Source organism: Rattus norvegicus, chromosome 1, assembly GCF_036323735.1.
Source record: "Rattus norvegicus strain BN/NHsdMcwi chromosome 1, GRCr8, whole genome shotgun sequence".
Lineage (NCBI taxonomy): Eukaryota > Metazoa > Chordata > Mammalia > Rodentia > Muridae > Rattus > Rattus norvegicus.
The window spans coordinates 104,118,773-104,130,570 of NC_086019.1; the positions used below are offsets into that span (position 1 = coordinate 104,118,773).

At 53.2% G+C, this 11,798-nt stretch overlaps 2 protein-coding genes across 18 annotated transcripts; one reads left to right on the plus strand and one right to left on the minus strand.

The window, feature by feature from the left end:
• Nucleotides 1-267: 267 nt before the first annotated feature.
• Emc10 (ER membrane protein complex subunit 10) lies at nucleotides 268-6,637 on the minus strand. Of its 3 annotated transcripts, none has more exons than NM_001004221.2 (7): nucleotides 6,390-6,596; nucleotides 5,067-5,139; nucleotides 3,402-3,511; nucleotides 2,680-2,784; nucleotides 2,271-2,452; nucleotides 2,083-2,176; nucleotides 268-1,131 (listed from the first exon to the last, which is right to left on the minus strand). In NM_001004221.2, the coding sequence occupies exons 1-7, from the start codon at nucleotides 6,531-6,533 to the stop codon at nucleotides 1,033-1,035; spliced, it is 807 nt and encodes a 268-aa protein (NP_001004221.2). In that variant the 5' UTR covers nucleotides 6,534-6,596; the 3' UTR covers nucleotides 268-1,032. The 3 variants fall into 3 exon arrangements, with proteins under 3 accessions (NP_001004221.2, XP_063140013.1, XP_006229063.1); XM_063283943.1 differs by having other exon boundaries at nucleotides 1,114-1,398; nucleotides 6,390-6,637; XM_006229001.5 differs by having other exon boundaries at nucleotides 1,114-1,524; nucleotides 6,390-6,637.
• Nucleotides 6,638-6,704: 67 nt separating this feature from the next.
• On the plus strand, nucleotides 6,705-11,771 carry Garin5a (golgi associated RAB2 interactor 5A). Of its 15 annotated transcripts, none has more exons than XM_063266601.1 (5): nucleotides 6,705-6,867; nucleotides 7,052-7,170; nucleotides 7,617-7,747; nucleotides 10,304-10,632; nucleotides 11,554-11,771. In XM_063266601.1, the coding sequence occupies exons 1-5, from the start codon at nucleotides 6,825-6,827 to the stop codon at nucleotides 11,676-11,678; spliced, it is 747 nt and encodes a 248-aa protein (XP_063122671.1). In that variant the 5' UTR covers nucleotides 6,705-6,824; the 3' UTR covers nucleotides 11,679-11,771. The 15 variants fall into 15 exon arrangements, with proteins under 15 accessions (XP_063122671.1, XP_063122685.1, XP_063122684.1 ...); XM_063266615.1 differs by having other exon boundaries at nucleotides 10,304-10,574; XM_063266614.1 differs by lacking the exon at nucleotides 11,554-11,771 and adding an exon at nucleotides 10,929-11,108 and having other exon boundaries at nucleotides 10,304-10,574.
• The last annotated feature ends 27 nt before the right edge of the window (nucleotides 11,772-11,798 follow it).

The window sequence follows — 11,798 nt, forward strand, 5'->3', positions numbered from 1 at the left end:
GGATGAGGGATGTTAAACGAGTCTGTGCAGCTGCTGTGCCAGCGAGCGTTGATGTGCTGGGAGGGGGATGAACAAAGGCGTCAGGAGGGTCAGGAACCAGCCTCCTCCTACAGTGCGGAAGGCGTCCTTGCTCACAGAAACCTGGATCTTCCCAGGCATCCCTTTGTAACATGCTTTAAGAAGCCATCCAAACATAAACTGGACGAACGACCGCAGCGACCCAGGACTACTTACAAGCACAGAAGGCAGGAAGCAAGGTGAACTGTGGCTGTTTAGGGGATGGTTTAATCAACAGCCACAGCATAGCTGAGGCTGCACAGCAATCCCCATGCCCACGGCCGTGCATGTGCAAGAGCACGGCCATGCCAGCAGCTGTCGAGCAGCTAGTGCAAAACTGGCTCTCAAAACCTGCACACAAGTTACTAGAGTGTGCATTCACAGAAGACAGACTAACATGGAGGCCCACAGTCCTCTCCTGGTGATGGATCCAGGCTGGACATCCAGAGACCGAAAGGATAGTGGTGAAAGTCACCATGGTATTCTGGGGCACCAGAGGGGGGGGCAGAGCACAGCATGGCATGCCACATGAAGAGTGGGCTGGAGGCAGACCCAGCCACTAACAGCAGAGGCCTCTGGGCCACATATCCTTGGCAAAGAGCCTGAGTGTGACAGTGAGGGTGAACAGGGCTGCAGGGCAAAGGCACAGAGGCTGGAGAGAGCTCGGCAAGTTCCCAAAGTGTATGGTGGAGTGGAGTGGGACAGGCGGTTAGCAGAAAGAGGGACACGGTACCACATGGTGGGACACAGCTGCAGTGCCCAGGGAAGCCAGTGAGCTGGCTACAGGGAGCTACACCCAACTCTCAGTCAACAGGAACAGAGAGAGAGGCTCAGGGAGAGAATGAGGGACTTACAAGAAGGCCAGAGGGCTCATGGGAAGGGACGGCCTTCCATATTCATGCAACAGGGAGATAGAGTCCTTCTAGGGCTGGCCAAGGACAAGAGGCTCTGAGGGGCTCTAGGTGGCACAGCTGCTCACCGGCTGCTGCCCCCACCCCCACCACCGCCCTGGCCCCCGGCGTCCGGCGCTCCCGACATCATGAGGAACAGCACGACTGGAATGATGTACATCCACTGCAGGCAAGACAGACGGACAGAGACAGGCAAAGAGGAACAGAGGTAAGTGATGAGGGCCAGGGCCACAGAGGGGAGGGGCTGGGTCCCCTAGTCACTACAGGCAGGGCCAGGGCAGGGGACAGGAGGGACAGGAGGGCACGGGCAGAGGGCAAGGCGGGCAGGGGACTGGGTCCTCACTTAGGCCTCCGTTGGCGCTGGCGCAGGCCCTGGGGCAGCAGGACGCAGGGCTGTGAGCAACACGGCCCCCCCCAGGATGAGGTGCCACTGAGGAGGGAGGGAGGCAGGTCAGCAGCCCAGCCATGGGAAGGACCAGCCTCAGGTAAGTGCAGAGACGCAAGGGCTGAGGTTTGCCAGACCTCAGTTCCTGAAATGGGGGGGCTTCTGAGGCCCCTAGGGGAAAGGGCTTGGCTCAGTGTCTACAGCCTCAACACCCTCCTACCTCTCCCTTGAGCCCTGCTGGCCTTGCCCAGCTTACCTTATTAGGGCTGGCACAAGTCTCCAGCCTCAAGGGCTGGAGGACTACGTGTAGCCAGCTCCTCAAAAGGGTCCCCCCTCCACATCCCAGCCCCACTCAGGAAGCCTGGCCATTACAGACACCTCAGGCTGGCAGGCTGCCCTCCGGGTTCCTCCGCACCTCCACCTGCATCCCTGCACCTACTCCAGGACTTCCAGGCCCAGGCCCCATGGGCTCAGGCTATTCAACCCCTCACTTCTCAAGAGTACGGGGCTGCCCCTTCCTCCTGGCCCTCCTGCACACGTGCCCATAGCTTTCCTGTCCACACCCAGCTACCTTCCACCCCGCTCTGCTCCCAGAAGGCCTGGGATGCCTGCACCTGCACTCCCAACCCAGCCCAGACGCTAGAGCTACTTAGCCCTGGACAACTAGGTGGGGTTCACAGCCCTCAGCCTCCCACAGGCCACATCAGGGGGTCATCAAGCCACACTCACGTATTTGGCAAAGAAAGACTTCTGTTCCTGAGGATTCTTGGCCTTCTGGGCCTGCTCCATCTCCAGCCGCTCAATGAAGGCCGCCGTCTCGGGGCTAAACATGGAGGGAAGGGGCACGGTGAGGGGCAGAGCCCCAGTACCTGGGCGTCAGAGGCAGCCAGTAGCCCTGGTCTCCCTCCAGCTCTCACCCTGGAGCGGTGCCTGGAGGCCGCAGATGAACAGATGTATTGAACAGCTCCAGGTCCTCATCTTCCACCTCAGAGCCCCGGCAGCCCCCGGGGTACACTACCACCGACAGGCCTACCACGTTGCCAGCCACATCCACGTGCAAGGTCAGCTGGTCCGAGAGATGTGACTCAACCAGGGAACACTGTGGAAGACGGGGTGGGGTGAGGGTAGTCAGAGAGCTACCGGGCTCTGCTGTGCTCCCCCACAAATGCACAAGTACTCTCTAGAACCCCATCTCCATCTCCAGGTCCCTTGGACCATCACCCACTGCAGCGGTTCAAGCTAAACAGTTCCTCGGGGCCCCACAGGAAGGGCTCCAGAAGGCTGGGGACACTGAGGCAAGCAGGAATGAGGATGTCAGTGACTTACCGCTGGGACAAAGGAAGACACGTGGCCACCAGCTTCTGAACCATCAAGTGTCCCAGGCCGCCTTGGGACCCGAACCCTGTAGAGGCCATTGACAGCAGCCACATCCTGCAGGTTATACAGGGTCCCATGAACTGGAGTGCCAGCCCACCATGCTGGTCAGAACACTCCCCTAGCCTTGTCCTCGCAGCACCTCCCACAACCTCTGGCTAACAAGAACCAGCCCAGAACTCTTTCCATAGGGTTGGCCTCTCTACCAAGTGAGGCTAAAACAGCTAGGCTGCCTTACCCCAGAGGAGAAGCCACCTAGGGCATCAGCACATCAGTGTGCATCCAGCACTCCTGTGCCTGGATCCAGCCACACCTGATCCCCACACTAAACACACTAAACCCAGATGCTACAAATAGTTGTCTATGTGGGCAGCTAGGACAGAGAACCCCATGGAGAGCAAGCAGAGAGGCAGACAGGCTTCTTGCTGCCTTTCTGCACACAGAAGGCATCCAGGCACTGGATTTGCCACTACAACAAATGTCCCTGACACCCTCACACTGGGCAGAAATAAAACTGCAGCACGGCAGCTTCTGGTGGGAACACGGACAGAGCCCACTCCAGACAAGGCTGACACTTGAAAGGAGCCTGCTGTCGATGGCAGCTGTTCTGGGCTCTCTCGTGGGGAAGGCTGCCTAAGTTAGGCGCCAAGCCCACTCAGCTGCACAGGCCTCACCCGGAGTCGGCCCCGCTCTTCCTCGCTGAGCTGTCGCTGTGTCGCCGACAAGGTGCCGTCCTGCTGGTTCCAGAGCAGAGAGCCACGCTTCTGGAAGTTGGCGCCATCACCTGTGGAGGGACTGGGCTCGTTTACAATCGCCTACAGTGTGGCCTGCCCCATCTCGGTGACAGGAGGCTTCTTCACCTACCTGTTTCCTGTTAGGTACTGCACTGCCCCAGGCCCAGCTGTCACAGTGCCTGACTCTATTAAGGAGCTGTGAGCAAAGCTAAGGGCCAGTCTGACAGCAAAGCTCACACCCTCTTCAGTCAGGCTGACGTTGGGGCTGGCCCAGCTCAGCCTTCCCTGAAAGAGGGGGGTCTTGTGGTGCTGCCCCAGGCAGCTTCTGCAGCAAACTGGGCCAATGCTTCCACTACTGCCTCACAAGACTAACTAGGGCTATCTGTGGGAATGGAGGAGGCAAGAGACAGGTCAGAGGCTAGAGAAGTCTGTTCTGACATCCTTCTTCAGCTGACTGGGTCTGGGGTTGCTCCTACAGGTCTGGAGGCAAGAAGGAAATAATTATATACACACAGATATATATATATATTCCTGTGCACATATGTATATGTGTGCACATAGACACACATGTGTATGCACCCAGATGTGAATATGTGAGGCTAACTTTATTTAACTTCTATAAAAGAAATTTCATTTCTATAAATTTCATTTGTATAAAAGAAATTAAATACAAGTTAGCAATAGTACACATTATGGAGGGAGATCCTGTCAAGATTGACAGCTGGCTACATGAGTAGTCGGGGGCCCTGATGGCCAACCTGACACAATCTAGAATCACCAGAGAAGAGTCTCTGTGAGGGATGTCTAGATCAGGCTGGGCTGCAGGCATATCTGCAGGCGACTGTCTAGATCACATTCACTGAGGTAGGAAGGCCCACCCACTGTGGGTGATGCCATTCCCTAGGTTTGGGCCCTAACCCTAGGCTGAGCATAAGCACGCATGTGTGCATTAATTTCTCTCTGCTCTGGACTATGGATGTGATGTAACCAGCTGTTTGAAGTTCCTGATTTGACTCCCCTACTATGATCTAACTGGAATTGTGGAAGAAAATAAAATTTTAAAGGTGAAAACCACAAGAAGACCTTCAATATCTATATGAGCAGGCAAAAACTGTTCTGTCCTGACAAGTTAAACAATCTTTGGGCATCTGTGTAAGCAAGTTCTAAAAGCCAAAAAAGCCCAATTACCCCATATCATAAGAAGATGGTCACAGCTGTACATTCTGTGTGGGAGTCACTAAAAACCTATCTTCCAGGCACTAGAATCAGTGACAAGTGGCTAGAGGGTACCAAGACGGCTACCTGGCATAAAATACTTCCTTTAGCTATCACACATGCACATGTATGCTGTGCACATGTACACATATGTACATTTACATATGCATACATGTGTGTATGTACATGTGGTATGTGTATACACTTATATGTATGCATATATAGGTATAGGTGTATATTTATAATTTTCATACCCTTGGGTATGCATTAAACCCTTGAACCCTTGAAGCCACAAGTATGGGGCACCTAAAAACAACTTCTCTTTTCCTATCTCTGGTTTTGGCTCTCCGCCAAAGGATATGTGTAAGGTTGAAGACCCACTGATCTCACCAATCTCAAATGAATGTTCCAGCAGCAATGCCACAGTGCCACAGCCCTCAGCTTCATGGCCATCAGCTCCCACCTGCAGGAGAGACAAGGACCCCAAGTAAGAACCACTCGAGCTCTGGACAGGGCAGAATCCACTGACACCAGGACAGAATGACAGGCTGAAGGACAAGCCTTAGCTTCATGCTCACATCCAATCACAAGGGCTTTCCCTGGGTTCATGAATATTCATGTCGTTGATTTCCATAGCACAAAGAAAACCCTACAAGCCGTTACTCTACCGTCCAATGCCCAGGTCATTATCTTTTTGTTTTTGAGAGTCTCACTGCAAAGCCCAAGTTAGCCTCTAATCCACAATTCTTGCACCTCCACCACCTAGTGCTAATACAGGCAAGCACCACCACACTCTGCTCCCCATTCATGAATTCACAGGCACTGGCATCCTTGGCACGTGTTCATACCCCAACCATTCACATTGTCAAGAATTCCACTTCTCTCCTGCCTACGTCTACTGAGTGCTTGGGATTACAGATAAGCACCAACAACAACTTAATTTTTTGTGGTTTTTCTTTTTTTAATTTTGTGCACAGATGTTTGCAAGTTCCTGGGTATTGGACACAATGTCCAATACCCAGGAACGGAAGTTAACAGGCAGTTGTGAGCCTCCAGATGGGTGCTAGAAATCGAACGCAGGTACTCCAGAAAAGCGGCCAGTTCTCTTGGCCCCATTTCTCCAGCACCCCATTTTTGGGTTTTTTGAAACAGGGCCTTAAGTAACCCAGGGTGACCTTGCACACCTAGGTTGTCAAGATTGCACCCCACGCCCAGGGCTATGCCTTAGATGTCTTAATTTAAAGCTTCTCCTACCCAGGCATCCTACAGCACCTGGCTTCCTCATGCATATTCAGGAACATGACTCCACCCATTGCACAACGGCACTGCTTCCCTGCCCTACCATAGCTTTATTATTTACTTATTGAGTTAGGGTCTCACTATGTAGCCCTGTCTGGCCTAGAACTCCCTTTGTACTAGGTTGGCCTGGAACTCAGAAATCCACCTGCCTCTGCCACCTGAATAGAAGTATTGAAAGCGTGCACCATCACACCCCCATTTTTGTATTTTTGAGACGATCTCAAGCAGCCCAAGTTAGCCTTAAACTCCTTGATCCTCCAGCCTCAGCCTCCGGAGCACTGAGATGAAAGGCTAGCTAGCACCACCAAGCCACGCAGCCCAAGTTCCAAGCAAACCACATCCTTTCATGAATATTCATGAGAAGGCCATCTAGCACCCACAGGAGGCCGCCCCGCCCCGGCCACTAGCACTCACCCCGCGCGCGGCGGCTCCGACCCGGCAGCCGCTGCCCCGGGCTCTGCTAGGAACCGCGGCTACCATCAACAAGAGCACTAGCAGCTGGGTCACGCCGGCACCCGCGGCCACCATACCGAAGCGCTGGGAAGAGCCGAGCGCCATACAGCACCCTAGGAAACACAGATCTCATCCTGAGGCTCGTGCGCCTGCGCCGCATGCCGCGCCTGCGCACTAGCGCCCGTTCGCCTGCTCCCGCAGTTAGGATGGCCATTTCTCCATCCGGGCCTCTAGGGTTCACGTCCCCGGTGACACAGCCTCGGAGAGAGGTGACGTTCATGACGTCAAGGAACGCTGGGCCACCTATTGTAAAGTCACAAGCTCTAGGCCCCACCCTTTATCTGTCTGTCCCAGGCTTCACCCGGCGTTCCTACTACCCAGGGCCGGGGCGTGGCGATGAAGGGCGGACGAGATCTTAAGCCGGCTTCCGGCAGAGCAGGTGAGACTAGTTCGGAGGGGATGGAAGGTGACAAAAGGAGTTCTGCCTGGAGGGGTTGGCCCTAGTGAGGGAGCCGGGGAAGGCATGGGGCCAGCAATGCGGAGGCCTTTGCCCCGCGTGCGCCCCCGGTCAGAGTACAGGTACCTGGCATCCTGGAGTGGATGCCAACCCTTCGCCCCTGCAGACCGCCCCTTGGCTCAAGCCTACGCCCCGTGCCGCCCTGGGCGACTCCAGCGCCACCTCCTGAGCGGCGAGTTCGACCAGCTGCGCGACTTTCCCATCTTTGAGAGCAACTTCGTGCAGGTGTGGAGCCCCGGACCTCCAACCCGTTGATGTACGGAGCCCCAGTCATTTATCACTCTTTGGAACTCCAAGTGTTCCACATAATTTCTGAGCCCGCTGGGCTTTTTGTGGCTTCAGAAGCCTTTGTCTCAGTTTCCTTGACTGTACACACATATGGTTCTTGTCCTTTGATCCTAACATCTCTAGCCCACAACTTTCTTTTTTCTTTTTAGTGGTAATGTGGGTGTTACCCAGAGCTTCACTCAAATTAGGCAGGGGCTCTACCCCTTAGTGCAGCCCCTCACTGGGGGATTCTAGGCATGTGCTTATATACTGAGCCACATTCCCAGCTCCTAACCTGGTCTCCACTAGTTCACGACCTGTCACTCTGTCGAGATTCCCAACACCCATCAGATCCCTGTTGAATTCTGTTCTCCATCTATCGTGCCTCTAACCTCTGGCCCCAGGTGACCCGGTTTGGAGAAGTCGCCAACAAGGTCACCATGGGGGTGGCAGCCTCTAGCCCTGCCCTGGAGCTGCCAGACCTGCTGCTGCTAGCCGGCCCTGACAAGGAGAATGGACACCTGCAGCTCCTCGGGTGACTGCCCCTTCAAGTCCCAACTTCCTCCAACCTCCCTGTCGACATTTTGCCACCTAGGCTCCGGGGACCAAGTGCACCACCAGACTTCTCCACTAAGAAAAATGACAGGGCACTTCACAGAGGTCAGAAGTCAGACAAGATGAGGGAGGACAGTCCTCGGTGACATCACAGGGTCAGGATGGTGACTGTTTACACAATGCTTTCTGCTTTCCAAGTACTACTCTGTCCCAGAGAGATAAAGTAAGGCTCAAAGACTGGGTCCATGGCTCAGGGTCTCACAGATATCAGGACTAGAACCTGAGGCTCCTTACAGTCCACTGCTCTGCTCTGCCCCTCTCATTGAAAACTTGTGAAAATCAATACCACCAAGTACAAACCCCACACAGAACATCCCTTTCCCCAGCCTAGGCCTTGTCCCATTTCAGCTGCAAACAGGAAACATTTACACACTTGTAGCTACATGTACACACTCTGGTATTTGTGGAGACCTGAATCCTTTCTCATCCTATCTCAGTTCATAAAAGACAGGGAGAAAATAGAAAAGGGCCAGGCCTAGTGGTACAGGCTTGTCATCCCAGCCATATTAAAAAGCCAAGAACCACGGAAATCCCAGTGTTGGGAGAGACAGAGATAGGCTTGGAGCTTGCTAGCCAGCCAGTCTCTCCAGTCATTGGGCTCCAGGTTAAGTGAAAACTCTCCAAAAATGAGGTGGGAGAATGATAGAGGAAGGAAGACCCTTAGCATTAACCTGTGACCACCACATGTGACCAGCACATGCAAGTGCACATGCACATGCAAGTCACTAACCTGTGACCACCACATGCAAAAAGGGAAGGGAGGAAGGAAAGAATAGAAGGATTTAGCTGGACACAGTGGACCACATGTTTAATCACAGCACTTGAGAGGCAGCCTGAAATACAAATTCCAGTTACCCAAGACTATATGAGACTTTGTCTTAAAAAAAAAAAAAAAGAAAGGGGGTGTGGTGGGGAGGTGAAAGAAAAAAATATCTGAATTCATCCAATTATCTCCTTACCTAAGAGAACACATTACTCAGTTTTCTGCCCTGGTAAGATACATAGTTTCCAACAACAGGCTTTGAATATTAAATGCAAGCTTGGGGTCTCTCGGACCCTGTCTTTGCCTGCCTCCACCTAACAAAGTGGTACAAAACTTAGGAAACTGTAATCCCAGACCTAAGGAGAGAGGAACTCCTCCCTTTTTCCGTCTTCTTAGGGGTTCTAAGGAGAAGGTTATAGTGTGTGCAGCAGACTAGGGACCGTGTGACTGGTATTGCTAGCCCAGGTGCCCTAAAAGAGAGCACACAGCCCTCTCCAGCCTCTGTTTGACACCAAGTGGGTTCTAGGGAGAGAAGCCTACTCACTGAAGGGGTGGGCTCTGCCTGGCCATACATACATGGCCATTCCCTGGAAAAGGAACAGGAGAGGACAGGGAGACAGGAGGATCAGAAGTTCAGGGCCAGGCTTAGTGACACAACTGGTTCTAAGCCAGCCTGGGCTACTGAATCATTGTCAAAAAACAAACCCTGTTGACGATCAGCCCCAACTCTACTCCAGGCTCCTCCTGGAACCAGGCTAAGTCAACTTGACTACCCTGTGGCTGGAACATTCTTGATCCCAGAGCTTAGGATCAATCCTGTCTGCACTGTGGTCAGTCTCCTCATCTGGAACACAGGGTGACAGGACAGCTCTTCCTCTCTATGGCTCATGAAGCACCTGGCACGTATGAGCAGTGTGTAAATGTCACCTCGAGAGCTGTTACATTTAAGGGAAATCCATTGTCCACCAAGGGACACCATGAAGCAGAAGGCATGTGTTATATGTATTTGTGTGCACAGGAATGAAGAGGTTGGACACAACCATTCCTCTAAAGCAGTAGAACCAGGCCAGAGGAGGATGTGGTGATCCCTTCCTTGCTGTAGCCAACAAGCCCCAGAGTTATGAACACAGGCTTTGTTTCCACACCTTTCTGTGTGGCCTGAGCCAGGTTGCTCTCTCTGGACTGTATCTTCCTTTCCTTTGTTGGACCTTAAATCTAGCTGAAAGTGTGAGCAATACATTTATTCAAATATTTTATGAGCATCCTTCCAGTGGTTAACCATATCACGGAAAACAGCAGAATCAACCCAGAGTTCAGAATCCAAGGAGCTCACATCAGCCACTGGTGAAGTCAACAGGACAGATGGAGAACTGTCAAGTAGAGCGATCAATATTATAAACAGGCCAGGGGAGACCCTTCTGTCCCCTTCCCCCAAGCAGAGGAGTCCATGATGAGGACCCGACCTTGGCTTTGATTGGACCAAACTAAGCATGGGGCTCAGATGGAGATATAGGGATTCGAAGTACAACTGGAAGGTATAGCTTCGAGGAATCTGAGAGGACAGGACCAGGATGCAAGAGAGGAGGTTGAGGCAGGGGTCCATAGCTGGCCACTCTAAGCATCACACAGTCCATCCAGTAGTGGGAGCCTGCAATGGATGGCGATGGGATAAGAAACACAAGGCCATGACTGAGCTGCCCTTTCTCTCTTCAGGCTGTTTCCCTTGCAATTCGTGCAGCTGTTTGTTCATGACGTGAGCCGCCAGCAGCTCAAGGTTAAGTTCCGAACTGGCCGCGCCTTTTACTTGCAACTGCGCGCTCCGCCAGAGACCCGTGACTGCGAGTTCGGACGCTGGGTGCGGCTGCTCTACCGCCTGCGATTCCACTCGCCCACCTGCGCAGTGCCCTTCACACATGAGGACACTGTGCCTGAGGAGTCTGAGGATGAGGATGAGGTCGAGGAGGGGCAGTTGCAGCCCCCGGAGGTGAGGGCGGGACCTCGAGCCCAGGGATGTTGGGCCAGGAAGGATGGAAAGGGACCAGGTAGGCCTGCTGGGGCCTGGGTCTGAGGGAGGAAGGCTGGATCCTGGATACCAGGGTTTCAGGGAGGAGGGTTGGAGCCTGGGCCCCTGGGTCTGAGGAATGAAAACCCGTCCTAGATCTCTAGGCCTAAGGAGAGAGGAACTCCTCCCTTTTCCATCTTCTTAGGGGTTCTAAGGAGAAGGTTATAGTGTGTGCAGCAGACTAGGGACCGTGTGACTGGTATTGCTAGCCCAGGTGCCCTAAAAGAGAGCACACAGCCCTCTTCCAGCCTCTGTTTGACACCAAGTGGGTTCTAGGGAGAGAAGCCTACTCACTGAAGGGGTGGGCTCTGCCTGGCCATACATACATGGCCATTCCCTGGAAAAGGAACAGGAGAGGACAGTTGTGGCAGGTGAGGCCTCTTCCCAAGACATCCACGGGCCCACCTATCTCAGACTCAGACCCCCATGCTGGTCAGGCTCTCAGATGTACACTCTCCTTAGTTTCATGCCACAGAGGCCAGACTCGACCCGCAGGTCTCAGAACTCTGGGGGCTCTGATTCAGCCAAGATCCTTCCAGATCACCAAAGGACCAGAAATCAAGCCAGCTCAGCTCAGAGCCAGAGAGATGGATTTTTAAACTTAATAAAGATCAGGCTCTTAAGAACTAATACCCAAACCCTGGTTCTTTATGTCACAATCACCAAGGAAGGCAACAGGCTGCCTTCAGGTCTTCCCCATCTTTCTATGCCTTTTGTGCAGTGGTTGCAAGGGTTTTTCCATTGGTTTCCCTTCTTTTCCCTCTGCTGGAGGTGAAATCCAGAGCCTCCACATTCTAAGGAATCACTCTACCACTAAGCCACACCCCATCCCCTCACTATGAGGTCTAGACAAGGACTCTACCACTGAGTCCCCAAGTTCTCTCTTTTACTTTTAATGCAGGATATCATTTAATTGCCCAAGATGTCTCTGGCCTCTCTACCTCTGCCTCAGCCTTCCAGATAGCTAAAATAACAGCTGTACCCATGTGGGTGGTGACCGGCCTGTCTCCTCCTCGCTGTAGGTAATTTTCAAGAGCTCAGGCCACAGGACGTGAGCTTCACCTTTTACTCCTGTAAATGCCATGGCATGCAGTTCCCTCAATGAGATCTGATCTTTAAGGCTGCCTTGTGGAGGTGTCTGTCCTT

Coding starts and splice junctions, on each gene's coding strand:
- Emc10 (NM_001004221.2), bottom strand. CDS start 6,533: ATGGCGCTCGGCTCTTCCCAGCGCTTCGGTATGGTGGCCGCGGGTGCC. Junction 5,140..6,389: donor TCGGAGCCGCCGCGCGCGGG/GTGAGTGCTAGT, acceptor TCTCTCCTGCAG/GTGGGAGCTGATGGCCATGA. Junction 1,132..2,082: donor AGTCTTTCTTTGCCAAATAC/GTGAGTGTGGCT, acceptor TCTTGCCTGCAG/TGGATGTACATCATTCCAGT.
- Garin5a (XM_039100941.2), top strand. CDS start 6,952: ATGGGGCCAGCAATGCGGAGGCCTTTGCCCCGCGTGCGCCCCCGGTCA. Junction 7,748..10,303: donor GGACACCTGCAGCTCCTCGG/GTGACTGCCCCT, acceptor TTCTCTCTTCAG/GCTGTTTCCCTTGCAATTCG. Junction 10,633..11,114: donor GAAGGATGGAAAGGGACCAG/GTAGGCCTGCTG, acceptor CACTCTCCTTAG/TTTCATGCCACAGAGGCCAG.